General features: G+C 36.7%; 1 protein-coding gene across 12 annotated transcripts in view; it reads left to right on the top strand.

The window, feature by feature from the left end:
- NEK1 (NIMA related kinase 1) overlaps nucleotides 1-20,727 on the top strand; it is a 214,055-nt gene that overhangs the window by 176,689 nt on the left and 16,639 nt on the right. For all 12 annotated transcript variants that reach the window (XM_057302209.2, XM_063603986.1, XM_055111995.2 and 9 more), the window contains 2 exons: nucleotides 4,380-4,468; nucleotides 5,813-6,060. In XM_057302209.2, the coding sequence (XP_057158192.2) occupies nucleotides 4,380-4,468; nucleotides 5,813-6,060 (337 nt within the window). The remainder of the gene's footprint in view (nucleotides 1-4,379; nucleotides 4,469-5,812; nucleotides 6,061-20,727) is intronic.

Below are 20,727 nucleotides of genomic sequence, written 5' to 3'. Positions count from 1 at the left end.
TGTCTTCTTTGCACCCCACAATCCCTGGCAGCCACTGACCTTTTTATTGTCTCCATAGTTTTGCCTTTTCCAGAATGTCATCTAGTTATATAGTATGAAGTCTTTAGATTGGCCCCTTTTGCTTAGCAGTATGTGCCCAGTGGCTTACACCTGTAATCCCAGCACTTTGAGAGGCTGAGGTAGGCAGATCTCTTGAGGCCAGGAGTTCGAGACCAGTGTGGCCAACATGGCGAAACCTTGTTCCTACTAAAAATACAAATAAATTAGCCAGGTGTGGTTGTGTGCACGCCTGTCATTCCAGCTACCTGTGTGGCTGAGGCATGAGAATCACTTGAACCAATGGTAGAGGTTGCGGTGAGCCAAGATTGCGCCACTGTACTCCAGCCTAGGTGACAGAGTGAGACTCTGTCAAGAAAAAAAAAAAAAAGAAAAACAAAAAAAGCTTCTTAAAGGCAGAGAGAGTGTTTTCTATTTTTTAAATCATTTTTACATATTATAGGAATAATAGAAAACCGGTGTTTGATATGTGTGTATGGAAATTTAATAAATGGTAAAGATTTCTAATCAACATAAAAAGATAACCTATTTAATACCTGCTTTTGGGACAAATAAATCACAATTTGGAAGAAATAAAATAATCATTTCCATTTCTGAAATCATTCAACAAAACAATACCAGATTGATTAAAGACCTAAATAAAAATTTTTAAAGGAAGCAGCCTAACATAAAAATTAATATCCAGAATTTATAAAGAACGTGTATAAATTAATAAGAAAAAGACAGAAGTCCAAGGGAAAAATGGGGAAAGGTGATGAATAGGCTATTCATGAAGGAAGAAACCCAGATAGTAAATACAACAGTATGATACTTTAGGAGTTATAGGGCATCAATAAAATGACAGATGGTAAGTGTTTGAGAGACTAACTTAGTGGAGAACTAGGGTCCTGTGAATGTCACTGCTAGTCAGTTACTTACTCCTCCTCAAAGAAGAGTGAGTAAAAGGCAGGGCAAGAGTCCTTTTCCACATCAGTGGAAAAGATGTATTTTCCACTGATTGTTTTTCCATAAAATAACATGAAGCAATGGGGAAGAGAAATGATATATCAAATGTATGTGAGGGATTGGGACTATGGTTCTTTGGTGGACTGCAAATACATATATGAAATGGTAGAGCCAGTTTAGAGATCCATTTGACAGTTTTTTTAACGTTTTAAATGTGCACATCCTATAATATACCTCTTTTACTTTTGGTATCTACTCTTCAGATCCTTCATACATGAGCACAAAGAAGCAAATGCAGGAATATTCATTCCAGGAGAGTCACAGCCAATAATTTGAAACAGTCTAAATAAGCATTAATAAGGAGATAGCTAAAAATACTGCTGTGTTTCTGTATACAGCCATCCTTTAGTATATTTGAGGGATTGGTTCCAGTATCCTTCATATACCAAAATCTACATATACTCAAGTCCCACAGTGGGTTCTGTGGAATCCATATATATGAAAAGCCAGCCCTCTGTGTACACGGGTTTGCATCCCACGAATACAGTATTTTCAATCCACATTTGGTTGAAAAAAAAATTGCATCTAAGTAGATGCATGAAGTTCAGACCCATGTTGTTCAAGGGTCAACTCTAAAGCATTAATGGAATATAATACAGCACCTAAAAGAATAAATGGGACTCTTTATTAATATGGAAAGATGTCTAAAACATTGATTAATGGAATAAAATAATATTGAATGAAAAAACCATCTCCATAGATTAGATTAGCATGTAAATTTAAAGGAAAAATCTCATAAGGTGTACACCAAACTAATAGGAAAGGCAACTGGAATTCGAGTAGTTAGGAGTCCTGAAAGGAACTTAACTTTTTTATTGGAATAAAATTCACATAACATAAAATTCACCATTTAAAATTGTACAAGTCAATTACATTTAGAAATTCACAGTGGTGTACAACCATCACCACTATATAGTTCCAGAACATTTTCATCACCCACCTCTCTATCTGTTAAGCAATCATCCCCCGTTTTTTCCCTCCCCACCAACCTCTGGCAGCCACTAATCTGCTTTCTGTCTCTGTGGATTTAGCAATACTGGATATTTCTTACAGAATCATATAGTATATAGCCTTTTGTTTCTGGCTTCTTTTACTTAACACACAGTTTTTAGTTTTTCATCCATGTTGTAGGATATGCCACTTCTTCATTTCTTTTTATGGCTGAATAATATTCCATTATATATATATATATATCCCATATATTTTTATAATTCATCAGTTGATGGGCACGTAGGTTGTTTCCACCATCTGGCTATTGGAAGAGTGCTGCAAAGAACATTGACACACAGTATCTGTTTGAGTCTTTGCTTTCAGTTCCTTTGGGTATATACCTTGGAGTGGAATTGTGGCATCATATGGTAGTTCAGTTTACCTTTTTGAGGAACCAAGGGGCATTATATTTTGAATGAATAAATATGTTGCTTGACTGGGGAAAGTGGCTCATGCCTGTAATCCCAGCACTTTGGGAAGCCAAGGTGGGAGAGTTATTTGAGGCCAGGAGTTTGATACCAGCCTGGGCAACATAGCAAGACCCCACCTCTACAGAAAAAAAAAAAAAAGCCAGGCATGGTTGCATGTGCCTGTAATCCCAGCTACTTGGGAGACTGAGGTGGGAGGATCACATGAGCACAGGAGATCAAGGCTGCAGTGAGGTGAGCCATGATTATGCCACTGCACTCCAGACTGGGCAACAGAGCAAGACCCTGTCTCTTAAAATAAATATATATATAAGCTTAAAAAATAAAAAACAGAGGCTGGACATGGTGGCTTATGCCTGTAATCCCAGCACTTTGGGAGGCTGAGGCGGGTGGATCACCTGAGGTCAGGAGTTTGAGACTAACCTGGCCAACATGGCAAAACCCCGTCTCTACTGAAAAATACAAAAATTAGCTGGGTGCAGTGGCATGTGCCTGTCACCCTAGCTACTTGGGAGGCTAAGTCATAGGAATTGCTTGAACCTGGGAGGAGGAGGCGGCAGTGAGCCAAGATTGTGCCACTGCACTCCAGCCTGGGTGGCAGAGTGAGACTCTCTCAAAAATAAATAAAATAAAATAAAATAAAATAAAAGCAGAAAATGGTTGAAAATCTGAAAATGAGAAAGTAGAAAATTATTTAAAATTTGAAACAGGCCGGGCGCGGTGGCTCATGCCTGTAATCCCAGCACTTTGGGAGGCCAAGGCGGGTGGATCTCAAGGTCAGGAGATCGAGACCATCCTGGCTAACACGGTGAAACTCTGTCTCTACTAAAAATACAAAAAATTAGCCGGGCATGGTGGCGGGCACCTGTATTCCCAGCTACTCGGGAGGCTGAGGCAGGAGAATGGAGTGAACCCAGGAGGCAGAGGTTGCAGTGAGCCGAGATCGTGCCACTGCACTCCAGCCTGGGCGACAGAGCGAGACTCCGTCTCAAAATAAATAAATAAATTTAAAAGATAAAATAAAATTTGAAACCGATTTAAAAGTATTTAGAAAATAAAAACTTACCTATAAGCTAACTCCCAGAGATAAATTACTGGTACTTTTGGAATATATTCTTCCAGTCTTTAAATTTTTGTTAAAAAAAATGCATGAATTTAATTCCCAGGCATATAGAGATAAAAATTGTGAGTTCTTTTTTACTTTTTTTTCCTCAATCTTAATCCCCTCCCTTTGAGGGTTAAAATATTTTCGTGAATCTTATTCTATTTTTCTGTGCTACAAACCATTTTTTCAAAACCTAACACCATTTAATACAAATTGGTCTGTGAATCACTTTGTTTACTTAACAGTATATCTTGCCTATTCTAATCAGTTTATATAGATCTCTGCTTCATTTTTTAACAGCTGCATGATATTCCATGGTATTAATATATTGTAATTGTTTTATATTCTCCACTCTTAAGGGGCATTCCCATTCTTTAAAGTAGTGGTTCTCAAACATTAGCATGTATTAGAATGACTTCAGGACTTTTCCTAACTAATTGCTGGGCGTTATCCCCCAAAGTTTCTGATTCACAGGTCAAGGGTGAGGCTGAGAATTTGTATTTCTAACCAGTTTCTTTACTATGCCGTTGTTTGGGGACTGTACTTTGAGAACCATTGTTATAAAACATGGTGAGCCTGGTTGCTGTGAATGATTACTATTTGGTGAGGATTTGAACAGGGTGAAAAATACATTGTACTTATGTGAGAAAGTATATATGAAAGTGAGAAAAATACTTGGAAGAGGGATCAAAGAATGCTAGTGAACTTGTGTTCCATTTCCTGTATTTTAGAGCACTTTTATTTCTGGTAAACTGAGTGTGTGTGTTTTTAATTGGTGTACCCATCTGTGGCAGGTCGGCAGATAGGATCACCATTCAGGAAAATGAAGTTTCTGAAGATGGAGTCTCGAGTACTGTGGACCAACTTAGTGACATTCATATAGGTAAGCATCATTGCATTAGTCTAATTACTTTCTGGAAGATGTTAATGATTATTAACATCAACCTGTTTTATTTGGGTAATATATAAATAAGAAAGCATTCCTTATCAGTCATCTCAATCATTTAAAAAATATAATAGGCATAGCACACTGGACTACATTAATAAGCCTGGATTGTATGGCAACATGGCAGTGAAAGTTTTTGGTCAGTTATTTTTATTGAATATTAAAAATGAAAAGAATTACTTGCCGAAGCTAAGCCAGTGTACTAAGGACATTAAATAAATTGTTTTCTTTTTAAAATAGTATTAGTTAAAATGTAAGAAAGGTAGGCTGGGTGTAATGGCTTACACCTGTAATCCCAGCACTTTGGGAGGCTGAGGTGGGAGGATCACTTGAGGCCAGAAGTTTGAGACCAGCCTGGACAACATAGCGCTACTCCATCTCTACAAAAAATTTTTTAAATTAGCCAGGCATGGTGGCATGCCTGTAGTCCCATCCACTCAGGAGACTGAGGTGAGAGGATTGCTTGAGGCCAAGACTGCACTCCAGCCTGGGCAATAGACCAAGACCTATTTCTTAAAAAGAAAAGAAAAAATAATTTTTTTCATCTAACCTATAGGAACAAAGATAAACTGGAACTAAATATGTATCTAAATAGTGTATTTTTTCACCTTTCTTTGGATTTATGTCTTTTGTTTTTTTCATTTTGTTTGTTTTTCTTGAGAGACAGGGTCTCACTCTGTTGCCCAGGCTGGAGTGCAGTGGTGTGATTATAACTCACTGCAGCCTTGAACTCCTGGGCTCAAACAACCCTCACCTCATCCTCCAGAGTAGCTGGGACTATAGGCATGCGCTACTACACCCAGCTAATTTTATTTTTTGTGGAGACGTAGTCTCACTTAGTTGCTCAGGCTGGTTTCAAACTCCTGGCCTCAAGCAATCCTCCACCTTGGCTAATTTTATTTTATTTTTTGTGGAGAGAGAGTCTCACTTAGTTGCTCAGGCTGATTTCAAACTCCTGGCCTCAAGCAATCCTCCCACCTTGGCCTCCTGAGGGGCTGGGATTACAGGCATTAGCCACCATGCCCAGCCTTGTGTCTGTATTGTAGAACTTTCAATATAATGAAAGTACATAACAAATTAAATCAACTCTCTGAAGATAAAACATTGTATCCTATTAAAGATTATTCAGAAGGTAATATATTGACACACATATTTTGATTTTATTTTCCTGATATGTGGGTTTTTTGCTAGAATTTGTGTTACATACTGTGCCTTGTCAATATCATTTAGAACTTTAAGTACTGTATAGACTTACCACATAATCTCTCCTTTCTACCACAGAGCCTGGAACCAATGATTCTCAGCACTCTAAATGTGATGTAGATAAGTCTGTGCAACCAGAACCATTTTTCCATAAGGTGGTTCATTCTGAACACTTGAACTTAGTCCCTCAAGTTCAATCAGTTCAGTGTTCACCAGAAGAATCCTTTGCATTTCGATCTCACTCGCATTTACCACCAAAAAATAAAAACAAGAATTCCTTGCTGATTGGACTTTCAACTGGTCTGTTTGATGCAAACAACCCAAAGGCAAGTATGGTCCTCAAATGGAAAATATTATCCATTCGATAGCATGTATTATTGTTTTTCTTTTATAAACCATAATATTGAGTTTTAATCTCTTAACACAGACACAAACACACATCCAACAAAAACCTCCATCTTCTGAGCAAATAAATTGCAATTGAGAGTACAACTAGGATAAAGACTATTTCATTGGCTTCCTGTTCAGGATTTTTTTTATAGAGTCTTTTACTTGAGCAAAAAGTCCCTTTATATACCCTCATGCACTATTGCTCTTTCCCACTACCCAACCTGACTTCCATTTTTAGTATCACACTAAGTTTAAGCAATATATCTTAAATAGACAGAGGTGCTATATTGCCTAATTTGTATATAAAAACATTAATAGATATTCATATGCACTTTCTGGTAGAAGTTTTTCAGACCTCTTTTTCTCACTTGCTATTTTTGAATATATGTAACCAATTTTTTCTTATAAAAAATGTCTCTACAGAAAATGTTGAAACGCAGGTAAAAATAAGAAATAATCATTTGTTATATTACTCTTTATATAACCTTTGCATATACATAACTTTTTACCAAAATAAGATTTTATGTATACTCTTTATAACCTTTTCTATTCAATATATATTATGACATTATTGCAAATGCCATTATTACAATACTGTGATGAAAATAGCACTTTGTCATTGTCACATATTCTCTTTATATCATCATAAATAACCACATATTTCATTGAGCTGCTTATCATAATCTTTTTACAAATCTTTTTCTGTTGTCATGCGTTTCCGCTGTAATTTTTGTTGTTGTAATCACACCTCTTATCTTTGTACGTATCTACAATTATTTCCCTAAAATAAATTTCTATAAGTGGAATTCAAAAGGTTATATTGTATACTGCCTGATTTCCAAATAGTTTATAGTGCTGTCAATAGTACGTGAAAGTACATCCATTTCTCTGTGTGTTAAATACCACCCACTATTATTATTTACTTAAAAATTGTCTATTTATCAAATGAGTAATGGTATTGATTTGTATACATTTATGTTTCTGTGTTTTACAAATGAGGTTGGGCATTTTTTTTTATTTTAGCCTGTAAAAGAATGAACTGCCTGAATTCTTTAGTCCTTAACTATTTTTTAAATATGTCATTTTGGCCAGGCATGCTGGCTCATACCTAGAATCCCAGCGCTTTGGGAAGCTGGGGTGGGCGGATCACTTGAGCTCAGGAGCTCGAGACCAGCCTGGCCAACATGGCAAATCCCCATCTCTACTAAAAATACAAAAATTAGCTGGGCGTGGTCGTGTGGGCCTGTAATCCCAGCTATTTGGGAGGCTGAGGCAAGAGAATCACTTGAACCCGGGAGGTGGAGGTTGCAGTGAGCCAAGGTTGCAATATTGCACTCCAGCCTGGGTGACAGAGTGAGTCTCTGTCTCAAATAAATAATAAATAGTCACTTTGATTTTCAATTTAATTTTCCAACTGGGTATACTTTCATTTTGTGGAGTATTTTCTTATGCTTATCTTAAATTTAGAGATTATTAAATTTCCTCATTTATCTAATATCAGTCTTTTGAAAGGTGTGAACTACCAAAACCAATTTATGATCTTCAGAGTTAGAGAGAAAGGCCTATAGATAAGGACTATCATACAATTCATGTACTTTTTTTGTAGTAAAGATGTATAGCCATCTTTAGCTCAGAGCTTCTTAATACCTATTGCCATCTATAAAGTTAATATTCTTTGCATAATACATTTGATTGTTTGATTTTCTTTTATGACCTTAAGAGTTCTATAGAAGAACTTACTCTGGAAGTAACCACAGCAAATTAGAAGCAGCAATGCAGATTTCATGTAGAGGAGTATGAGGAAAAGAGGCAAGCAAAACACTAGAAAATCAAAGCAGTCTGTAGCCATTTAGGAAAAGAACACAAAACCATCCCTGCCCGTTCTATAAATATTTATATAATCTGTTTACTAAGGTGGGATAATTTAACCTTTTATAAGCATGTTTAAAGCTCTTTTTTGCAAATGTTAAGTTATATTACTGGTGGGATTTTTTTCTTGATTGAGGAAATTCCCCTTGTGCTTTGGATCCTACCTCCTCACTCTTCAAGGAACTGACTCCATTAATTTTGCCACTCTAACCCGTGTCATCAACTTTTTCTATAGTGGATCATTTACTCAACATATATGTTCTAATAAATCTCATCAAAAATAGCAAACTTCTTTTGAGCACAGTATCCTTCTTTACTTACGACCCCATTTCTCTATCCCCTTTTGCAACCAAGCATCTTGACTATGTTGCAGTCTCATTGCAGTTTCCACATACGTTCACTTCCCAATACATTCCAGTATGGCTTTTAGCCTGCTCGTCCACTGAAGCGGCTCTGTTCAGATAGTCAGTTACCAGTATGTTGCCAAATTCTCTGCACCATTTTCTCTTTCACCTTTCTTAGCTTTTCTTCTTTCAACAGAGTTCATATGTGCTGTACTTTTAAATTCACTTTATCTGTTGGCTCCCTTTATATTGTACTTTCCTAGTTTTTCTCTGAACTCAGTAGTCACTCTTCTGTCTCCACTGCTGGTGGATCCTACTCTAACAAATTTCTTAAAAATAATGTGTGTTTTTCTACTGTGAAATATGCTATGAATGTCTATTAAGTCAAATTGGTTGATAGTGTTCAAGTCTTCTGCATCTTTACTGATTTTTTAATCTATTTGAACTATAAATTGCTGAGAGAAGATTGAAATTCTTAACTACGCTTGTGTAGAGTCGATTTTCACACTGCTTTCAAGAAGTACCTGAGACTGAGTAATTTATGAAGAAAATAGATTTAATTGACTTACAGTTCCGCATGGCTGGGGAGGCTTCAGGAAACTTAACCATCATGGCAGAAGGTGAAGGGGAAGCAAGGTATATCTTACATGGCAGCAGGAGACAGAGAGAGGGAGAGAGCGTGGGCATGAAGGGGGAAGTGCCACACACTTTTAAATTGTCAGATCTCATGAGAACTCACTCACCATCACAAGAATAGCATGGGGGAAATCTGCCCTCATGATCCAGTCACCTCCCACCAGGTCCCTTCACTGACTCTTGGGGATTACAATTCCAGATGAGATTTGGGTGGGGACATAGCCAAACCATATCAACTTGTATAGATAACTATTTCTTCTTTCAGTTATGTCAGTTTTTATTTTATGTATTTTGAAGTTCTGTTTTGGGGCAAATAAAAATTTAGCATTCTTATGTCTCCTGGATGAATTGATATGTTTATGTTTATGAAGTATCCTTTTTGTTTGATCATGTTGTTCAGTATCCTTACTGATTTTCTTTCTACTTATCAATTACTGAAAAGGAGTGTTGAAATTTCCACTCAGTTGCATTTAAACTGAGAATCAATATGTCTTCTTAATGAATCAACCCCTTTGTCACCATGAAATGAATCCTTTTATCACTGGTCATATCACCTTGTCTGAAACATTTTCTCTGGTTTTATTATAGCCATTCCAGCTTTCTTGTGCTTAATCTTTATATGGTATATATACATTCTTTACTGCTCTTAACCAAACATTTTATATTTAAAGTGGATTTCTTACAGTTAGCATGTTAGTCAAGTCTTGTTTTTAACAAGTCTAACAATCTCTTTTAATTGATTAGACAATTTACATTTAATGTAATTATTAATATCACAACCATATGATTGGGTTTAAACCTACCATTTTGCTATTTGTTTTCTATTTGATCACTTTTTTGTTCCCTTTTTACTTTTATTCTTCCTTCCTTTGGATTTAGTATTTTTAGCACCTTATTTTATCTCTACTGTTTGTTTTCAAGGTACATCTTTAGCTTAGCATAATCTCCCTTCAAATAATATTATACCACTTCACATATGTCATAAAAACCTTACAACTATAGGCAGTCATGCATCACATAATGACATTTCAGTGAATTACAGACCCCATATACAGCAGTGGTCCCATAAGATTATAATAGAGCGAAAAATTCCTCTCACCACCTAATGACATCGTAGTGTCACAGTGTAGTGCATTACTCACATGTTTGTGGTGATGCTGATGTAAACAAACCTACCACACTGCTAGTCCTATAAAAGTTTAGGACATACAATTATGTACAGTACCTAATGCTTGACAACAATAATAATTGACTGCAGGCCTGGTTTGTGTATTTTTAATACTTTACTTTTTATCATTATTTTGGAGTGTTCTACTTATTAAAAGAAAGTGAACTGTAAAACAGCCTCAGGCAGGTCCTTCAGGAGGTATTTCAGTGTATAGTGTATAGTTATCACAGGAGATGACAGCTTCATTCGTGTTATTGCCCTTGAAGACTTTCTAGATTGGAGGTGGAAGACAGTGATATTGATGATCCTGACCCTCTGTAGGCATAGGCTAACGTGTGTGTTTGTGTCTTCAAGTTTATAAAGTGAAAAGGTTACAGTAAGATAAGGTTAATTTATTGAAGACAGAAAATTTTTAAATACATTTAGTGTAGTCTATGTATACAATGTTTATAAAGTCCACAGTAGTGTACGCTAATGTCCCAGGCCTTCACATTTCACTCACCACTCACTCACTGGCTTACCCAGGGCAACTTCCAGTTCCACAAGCTCCATTCATGGTAAGTACCTATACAGGTGCACCATTTTTAATCTTTTATATGGTATTTTGACTATACCTTAGTGTTTAGATAGACAAATATTTACCATTGTATTACAATCTTCTATAATATTGAGTGTAGTAACATGCTATACAGGTTTGTAGCCTAGGAACAATAGGCTGTACCACATATCCTAGATATGTAGTAGGCTAATACCATCTAGGTTTGTGTAATTACACTCTATGATGTTCACACAATGACAAAATTCCCTAACAACACTTTTCTCGTAATGTATCTTTGTTAAGCAAAGCATGACTGTACTTCCATTCCCGTCCTGCCTGTCCTTCGTGGTATTGTTGTCGGGTATTTTTTCTACCACATGTTATAAATTCCACAATACATTTTTATTATTTTTGCTTAAACATTCGTTTATCTTTTACAGCAGTCAGAAATTGAGAAAGTATTTTATATTTACATGTTTACTATTTCTGACATTTTTTGTTCCTTTGTGCAGAATTCAAGTTTCTATCTGGTATTCTTTTTCTTCCACTTTAAGAACTTCCATTAACACTTCTTACACAGCCCTGTTGATGATGATTTTTTTTTTCAGATTTTGTTTGTATGAAAGTGTTTTTATTTCACCTTCATTTTGAGTGGATATTTTCACTAGATATAGAATTATATTGTCTTCTGGGTTGCATTGTTTCTAAGAAATATGTGAGCTTTCTTATCTTCATGTATATAGAGTATCTTTCTCTCTGGCTTCTTTTACAGTTTCCTTTTTATCACTGGTTTCTAGCATTTTGATTATTAAATGCTTTGGTAAGGGTTTTGGGGAGTAAGGTTTTTGGAGTAAGGTTTTATAGGACTAGCAGTATGGTAGGTTTGTTTATATCAGCATCACCACAAACGTGAGTAATTCATTAAACTATGACACTACAATGCCATTAGGTGGTGAGAGGAATTTTTCAGCTTTATTATAATCTTATGGGACCAATGCTGTATATGGGGTCTGTAATGTGTGTGTGTTTATCCTGCTTTGGGGTTCATTGATCTTCTTGGACCCTTAGGTTTATACTTTTCATTAAATTTGGAAAAGTTTTGGCTATTATTTCAATTAAATATTTTTTCTCTCTCTCTACTACCTTTTCTGTGACTCCAGTTACATATGTTAGACTCTTTGATACCATTCCATGGGTCACTAAGATTATGTTCATTTTGTTTTCAGTCTTTTTTTCTCTCTGTACTTCATTGTGGATAAATTCTATTAGCATGTATTCACGTTTACTTATCTTTTTTCTGCAATAATATACTATTAATCCCACTCAGTGAAACTTTTATTTCGATATTGTGTGTTTTATCTTTAGAAGTTGTTTTTGTATCTTTCATTTCTCTCCACATTATGTTCGTGTTTATCCTTTAATACTCCATTAAAATAGCTGGCTTAATATCCTTATGTGCGAGTTCCATCATCTCTGTATCTTTTTCTGTTGACTTATTTTTCTACTGGTTATGGATCATATTTTCCTACTTCTGGGTGTGTTTTATAATTCTTTATTTGAAGGTGGACCTTGTGAATATTATATTCCTAGGTCCCTGATTTTTTTGTTATTACTATCTTCCTGTAAAGAGTGTTGGGTTTAAGTTAGTCGAGTTACTTGTGGATCTATTTTACACTTTTAAACTTTGTTTTTAAGCTTTGCTAGGACAAGTGTAAAGTTGTCTTCATTCTAGAGCTAGTTAACTTATTTCCAAGGCATGACCCTCTAGGGCCTCCACTGTACATCACAGGTGATCTTGAGGAAACACCTCCCTCCCGGTCAGTTTGATCATCTCCTACCTGCATGAGCTCTGAGCATTGTTCAGCTTACAACTCCCCAGTTGTTTTGGCCTAGCTTTGTGAAGTTTCATTCTGCATATTCATGGCCTGTGCTCATCAAAGACTCAAGAAAACTACCTTGCAAAGTTTTGAAGTTTTTTTTTGTTTTATTTTAATGAATCTCTCTTTTCTAGTTCTACCTCCCTGGACTTTGATCTTTGTCTCATCAGTCTAGCAAGGCTGCACCCAAAGTCCAGATATTTTCTCCAGGCAGAAAGCCAGTTTCGTGGTAGGGTTTACTTCATTCATTTCCCTTCTCACAGGGATCACAGTCTTGTGCTGCTTATTGTTTAATATCTAAACACAATGTCATGTATTTTGTCCAGTTTTCTAGTTGTTCCCTGTGGGAGTTAAGTCTGGCCATTATTACTCTCTCATGGCCACAGCTGGAAGTCTCCAGAAGATAAATGTGATATTTCAAGGCTATGTCCTGGGCCTTCTCTATTTGCATTTGCTTCCCAAGTAATCTGACCCCAAGGCTTTAAATATAATTTATATGCTGATGATACTCAACTTTATTACTCTAGTTCTTTCCTACAGATTATTCATCTATTTCATCAATCTACTAGTCATATCAACCAATTGTTTCCTAACTTCTCTTCCTAATTCTGTGGCTGCCTGTGTGAAATCCATTGTCCAAATAGAAACCAGAAGTCTTTTTTAGTATTATAAATTATGTCAAATCACAGCCATGCTTAAGACTTCAGTGGCTTTCTGCTGCTTAACTAATATTCAGACTCTTTACCATGGTCTACAAGGTTTCATATGGCACTGACTGCCTCTCTGTCTGACCTCAAAACATTTTTCTCTAGCTCATTCTAACATTTTCCCTTGATACACCAGTCCCTTTCCTGCAGTAGAGTTTGCACTTGCTGTTACCCTGGCCTGAAATGAGCTTCTCTTTGTTCTTTTCAACTGTGACTCATTACAGTCTTTCAAGTGGGGCCTTGGCTGCATTTCCATTTCTAGTAATTGCCATCCCAAGTAATGTCAGACATCATCATCTTGGCCATCAGGTTGGAAAATTACAGTTATAGGACATGCTACTATAGCACATACAGGAAACTCTAATATAGTAGTTGTTAGCTTTTCAGCTTCACTTATTACTGTGATTTTATTTAAAGTATATTCATGAATGCACTTAATCTTTTTTTAATGTTAGAGACAGGGTCTTGCTCTGTCTCCCAGAATGGAGTGCAGTGGTGCAATCATGGCTCACTGCAGCCTCAACCTTCTGGGCTCAAGCAATCTTCCCACCTCAGCCTCCTGAATAGCTGGGACTACAGGCATGCTTCACCATATCTGGCTAATTTTTAAATTTTTTGTAGAGACAAGGTCTCGTTATGTTGCCCAGACTGATCTGGAACTCCTGGGCTCAAGCAATCCTCCCACCTTGACCTCTCAAAAGTGCTGGAATTACAGGCGTGAGCCACCATGCCCAGCCACATGTGCTTAATCTTAATCTTTGAGTACTTCTGATAACATCTAGACATTTATGTATCTGTGATACCTAATGTGAGGATTGTTAACCAGTACACCAAAGATCTGTCTTAAATAAGATGTACATTAATATATCTTTATGCTGTCAGTTTACTTTGGTGAGTAGTATAAGAAATTCTCTAGAAGACTTTTGTATTTACCTTGAGGATGTTGTTGTAAATCTTATCTACCACACAGTTTGAGAAGGAACAAATAAGTGAAAACACTTGTAATGCATTATGATAATTCCTGTAATGGAGAGATGAGTGTGGGATAGTGGGACCACTAAAGAGGAAATGATTAAGTCTGTCCTAGAACAAAGAAAGATTTCTGGAAAAGTTCGCATGGTGGATAAGACAGAGAACATTTAAAGCAAAATTAACTGTCATGAACATGAGATAGCGCAGTGTGTTTGAGGCATTACAACTAGTTCTTAGTAACTCAGATGTGAAGGAGGTAAGATTCCAGTCATTCTTGTCCTTAAGCAGATGTCCTTAGTTTTCGAATCTGTGGGATCTTTTCCCCGGTTTCTAGAAAAAGTCTCTCTTTTTTCTGAATAAAGGAATACAATGTCTTAAAGACATAAAAGTGGAGCTGTTCTTGTGGCCCAGGTCCTCCCTTGTCCTCTTGCCCCTACCCCGCCCTCCACCTCACAAGCAGTTCCTTAGCCACGTGTTTACAGCCCTAGAATTCTGGGAATATGCTCTGGATCATGATACTAAGGCATTCCTTTAATGTACTTTAAAGGGCTCTTTTTGCAGAAACTAAGATGTAATGACAGTAAACTGAATTACATGTTTAAGCAACCATACAGATAGTAGTTAGTGGCTTAGTTGATCACTGTAAGACTGGCAGTCAGAGTAATGCTTTGATTGCCACCATTCATCAGCAGGGATAGGCCTGGAATAAGCAGTTATTCCAGAAGACTGCCCTTTCTTTTATACTGCATATTTGTTTATACCCTGCTTCAGACCAGAAGAATTGATCACATCCAAATATATAGATTGTACTAGAGAATATGCATTACAAATCAGCAAGCCATTAGCGACTATTATAATAGTTATTAATATTGAGTATAAGATTTGTTTAAATGATAGTCAAAATGAAAAGAGAATTATAAACTATGCCATATTCCCCAGAGGAGAGACATATATAAATTGTTCAGGGGAATAAATGCTTTCCTTGCTTCTTCCCTCTGTAAGGGATTTCTCTACTGGAGTTTTCTATAACAGCCAATAAATTCTGTAACCTGTGATAACTTCAGTACTACTTCTACTGTAAATACAGTAGATGATTTTATAAGGTAGCTATAAAGTGACTTACTAAAATGAGGTATCACACTTGGAGATCACTGAAAGTTAGTTTGGGAAAGGTCAAAATTAAATAGTCTAAAATTGTTGTTTTCTCATGCTTTTGTTTACATAAGGACAGATTCTAGATTACCAAATGAGTTAGCTCTTTGTCTTTGAAAGAGTCACATTTTGCAATATAGCTTTTAATAGATTATTCAGTGGATGGCACTGCAAAGGCATGCCATGCAGTGCTCTGTGTTGTTGGTTGATAACTTTTAAATCCAATGAGGCGGTGATACAATTGATAACCTATAATGGAAAATGACTATAACTCAGACTCTGGTTAGGTGGCCAGCTATTTTTGTTAAAGTAGGTTACAGAGCAATTTTTAATCAAAACTAGAACTTCTTCATGAAAACTTTTTTGTTCATTCACCATTTTGTTCATTCACCTTTGATTAATGATCAGTTTGTTTTAAACCATACAGCCTTAACTCTAGAATTTTAATGTGGGTACCGTGAAGAATGTTTGTCTAAAATACAGATTCTTACACCTCACAGCTAAAGGTATTTGTTTTAATATATCTGGAGCAGAGGTCAGGAATATGCATTTTTGGCACACACCGTAAGTAATTCTGCAGCTGGTGGTCCACATTCCGCACTTGAGAAATACTGCCACACATCACAGTTGACCTAATTGCAGCCTGGAAAGTGTTTAAAGTATGTTATATGTCAACCCTCCTTGACCGCTAAAAATATTAATAATGCTTCAAAGGAATGTCTAATTTTGAGTGCTGTGCCTTTCTGATGAATTATAATTATGAACACTTTGTCAAATACATTCATAAATATTAAACAAGTTAATTTTCTATATAGGGTTATTGGATAACAACCAATACAATTTTGGAAAGCGATTACTAATATGAGGTTTACTTCTTGGTGGTAATAAAAAAGAAGTACCAAATTTAAGACCATATTATCAGAGTAATACAGATTATACTGACCTTTCTGTTGTTACTAGTAGGATGTATGACTGTAACGCATTAAAATTTAAGTAAATAGATTCTAGATCAGAAAACAGCCTTGCATTGTTCATAATTATTAATATTTTTTGTCTTGGGAAGTAGCTATGAACTACCATCTAATAAAAGTATACTAATTATTAGTGTAATAGTAGCTGGCTAATAGTATGAATAGTATTCTATATACTGTTCTAGCTGCTTGACATATAATTACTTCTCACAGTGACCCTATGTGACAAATACTGTTTTTGTTCAGACTGAGTCTCGCTCTGTCACCCAGGCTGGAGTGCAGTGGCACAATCTTGGCTCACTGCAACCTCTGCCCTCTGGGTTCAGGTGATTCTTCTGCCTCAGCCTCCCAAGTAGCTGGGATTACAGGCACCCACCACCATGCCCAGCTAATTTTTGTATTTTTAGTGGAGACGGAGTTTCACCATGTAGCCCAGGCTCGTCTTGAACTCCTGACCTCAAGCAATCTGCCCACCTCGGCTTCCCAAAGTTCTAGGATTACAGGCGTGAGCCATCGCACCTGGCCATTAATACTGTTGTCTCCATTTTACGGATGAGGAAATTACAATGCAGAGAGGTGAAGTACATGGTGGATCAGTATAGATTTTGAAGGACGTATTAGTGACATGAAGTGACTGATCTAGTTTCTCACACAGAGACAAAGACTGATTAAAGGTCATTTAAATTTGTACTTTCTCTTTATCACTTATTTATTCATAAAATAACTGTTGCCTGTGGTGAAGTACTTCCTGCATTGCCATCTTATATGAAAACTTGCCTGGAAAACTCTGGAATTTGTTGTAGAGGAATGTGGCATAAAATTTAGGTGTATTTGGGAGGCCGAGGCAGGAGGATCACTTGAACCCAGGAGTTTGAGAGCAGCCTGAGCAACATAGTTAGCCCCCACCTCTACAAAAACATTTTAAAATTAGCCAAGCGTGGTGGCACACACCCACCTCTAGTCCCAGCTGCTTCGGAGGCAGAGGTGGGAGGATCGCTTGAGCCCAGGAAGTCAAGGCTGCAGTAAGCCGTGTTCATGCTGTCACGCTCCAGCCTGGATGACAGAGCGTGACCCTGTCTCAAAAAAAAATTAGCTGTAATATTTAAATATTAATAACTATAGTTTGAAGGAGTAAAGAGTTGCTTTAAAAAAAAAGTGACATAAACTAAATTAACACCACACACCTATGGTGTTAAGTGAACAGAATGGTAGAGTTTATAGCCCACAAATCAGAACAGTCTGAAAAGTTTGGGTCCTTATATTTGTTCATTAAGTGAACTCCATCAAAGAGACATTCAATCTCAATCTCCCTTGCCTCTCTCCTTGCCTCCCTCTTTCCCTCTCTTTCTTCCTCTCTCTTCCTCTCTCTTCCTCCCTCCCTCCCCCCACCACCCCTCTCAGTCTTATTCCAGCAGAGACCTATGGCTCCTGAAACGTAGATAAGACTTTCTCCTTTCTGTTGCCACAACTGTTCTCTGGTCTTGTGGTGATAACTTTTCTATGTTCAGAATTCCCAGAGTCAGGATATTTTTCTACCCTAAAAGTATCATAAGGCAAAGACTGGATCTATTTTCAATCACCATTATATCCTCAGCATCCAATACATGGTTAATGCCCAATAAATTCTATCAGTGGATAGAATGTATTCATCAGTTAGGGACTTTTTACATGTGGTTGCTTTGTACCTTACCAAATCTAGCTTTGTTTTGATAAAGGTATAGGCAGGCCAAAGAAGTCCAATAGTAGAAGATAATGGTGAAGCATGGTTTAAAGTTCATTCTCTACCGTAAAGCTTTCCTTTTCTTTGTCCTGTTAGGGAGAATTCATCAGTGATGGGTTTTGATTAAAAGCCTTTTACAAGGAGGCTTTTAAAAGTAGAAATCAGTCTAGGGAAACACTGTTCCACCTTCAGAAGAAACAAAGGTAGGACAGGTGATAAGCAGTTTAAAGCCAGTGATACAGTCTTGTATTCTTCTCTAAAGAACAACTGTTTCTTTAAAAGTACAAACTGGTTAAGCCTGTTTGGTTGTCCTCACAAGTGGATACAGGATGAATTTGTGGAGTTCCCCACAAATTCTCACTCTGAGTCAAGCTATTGTAAGGCAGATTCATTTAGTCAACAAATATTTATTAAATAACTGCTATGTGCCAGGTACCACTCTAAATGCTAGAGTTAACAATAGTGAGGAAAACAGACAAAAATCCTCTGCTCATGGAGCCATTCTAATTGGAGAATATAAATGATAAAATACATGATCATAAATAATTGGAAAAATTGAAGCAAGGCTAGTGAAGAAAGTTTGTGTACATGAGCCCCATTTCTCCTCCTTATCTGGAGCCTGCTAGTCAGGTATGAAGGTATTCCTCAGAAGTTACTCCTGGCTGGGATACATGCCTTCATAATGCAGTGAATGGTCTGTAGGCCAACATAGGTTTGTAAAGATTCAAATCAAAACTTTGCATTTGTTGTGATTTTATAAAGGGAAATTATCAATATATTTTTCCAATGGAATTTTTAAAAATAGTAACATTTTCAAGATTTGATTAATTTATAATTCCATGAAATCTGTAGTAGGTTGAGATAGAGAATTACCTGCTAACTCCACTTCATTTGGAGCCAGTTAAAATGACATAAAAGTCAGTCATGGCGGTGCGCAGCGACTCACGCCTGTAATCTCAGCACTGTGGGAGGCCGAGGCAGGTGGATCACCTGAGGTCAGGAGTTTGAGACCAGCCTGGCCAACATGGTGAAACCCCATCTCTACTAAAAATACAAAATTAGCCAGGTGTGGCGGCACATGCCTGTAATCCCAGCTACTCTGGAGGCTGAGGCAGGAAAGTCGCTTGAACCCAGGAGGCAGAGGCTGCAGTGAGCCGAGATTGCATCATTGCACTCCAGCCTGGGCAGCAAGAGCGAGACACCATCTCAAAAATAAAAAATAAAAAAGTCAGTCATGACCACTGAGACTAAAAAAAAAAAAAATAGAGTCAGATAAAGATCATAATATCAGTTTTATTTTTGATAAAGCTCTACTGGAAAATGTGGCTTAGGTTTGGCTTAAAATCATGCCTCTCAATATTTTCCTCCAGTGACTAGTCCTTGGAATCTGAAGAACAAACTTTCTTAACCCACAATAAGAGCTTTATATCCATCAAGCTCCAGTAGCAGGAAGACTGAGAGTGAGACCTATCTTGTCCCTAGAAAGCAGGCGTAGGCCTGAGCTATTTGTGCTCACCACAAGGCAACAGAAGGGAAACAGGCTACGCACGCACACACTCTGTGGCAGGCAGATCTGAGAAAGAGAACAGGAAGGACACACACTTTATTGTCAGTGCCCTCTTGCAAATTTGCCTTCAGTCAGCTCGTGTTTCTTCACTTTAGGGGATAGTGAATAAGGGATGGAGAGAGACCAGATGTGTTCTGTGGATAGGGAGTGGGACAAAAAACTGATCTCCTTTATGAAAACTTGAGAATTTCTTGTTAAAGCAAATGCAAAGTGGCAAAAAATGATGAATGTATAATTCACATAAATAGCACATGTACCTTAGATGTCTTTTGATTTGTTAAAGTATTCCATTATTAGATAATGTCCATAATTTTTGTCTTTGGGAAGTGTTCCTAAGTTTTAAATTAATGTTTTAAATCCATTTTGAGCCTGATGTATCGGTTGAAGTAAGCAGATATTCACAGTCGTTATTCTTAGAGAGCAGCAGCAGCATTTAATTGCAGTAAACAGAGGCTAAAAGAATGTGCCCATCATAAGACATTTGGTAGTGTAACTAGAATACTACTACTTCCTGATTTTATATGAAAAATACTGGAGCTCAAAGAGTGTATTAGAATTACTATGAGTAGAATTTTTTAGTTGAAGTTCTGTTAATGCAAGTAATACTGAATTCATTCACTATGTTATATGTTTCTCTACATCTTTGAAAAGAAATAGAACTAACCAGCAATAAAAACTGAAGGAAACATTTTAAGGTTTCCTAAAATTTGGTACTCCTGTTTGAACTTATAATGGTACCAAATGCTAGATGTGTAAATTATCATGTAACAATCTTGAAAAAAAAAATACTGTACATGAAGATCTCAGCCAGTGTGTTATAGATGAGCTGTTATTTTCAGAAAGAGTTCTTTTTGTGGATATTAAAACTATAGAATATTGTTTAAACAACATAGAAATAGTAGAATCAGAATTATAGAACTGAAAGTGTTCTTTTATAAAATTCTCTTGACCAAAGATGAATAACCTGTTTCAAACTTACCAGTCTACTATTCAGAATCTACCAGGAACTCAAACAAATAAGAAAAAAACAATCCCATCAAAAAGTGAGCAACAGGCATTAATAGACATTTCTGAAAAGAATA

The sequence above is a fragment of the Pan paniscus genome, chromosome 3 (assembly GCF_029289425.2).
Source record: "Pan paniscus chromosome 3, NHGRI_mPanPan1-v2.0_pri, whole genome shotgun sequence".
In the NCBI taxonomy this organism is placed as follows: domain Eukaryota; kingdom Metazoa; phylum Chordata; class Mammalia; order Primates; family Hominidae; genus Pan; species Pan paniscus.
The sequence above is the reverse complement of the archived record's forward strand: the minus strand, read 5'-3'. Positions and strand labels throughout refer to the sequence as shown.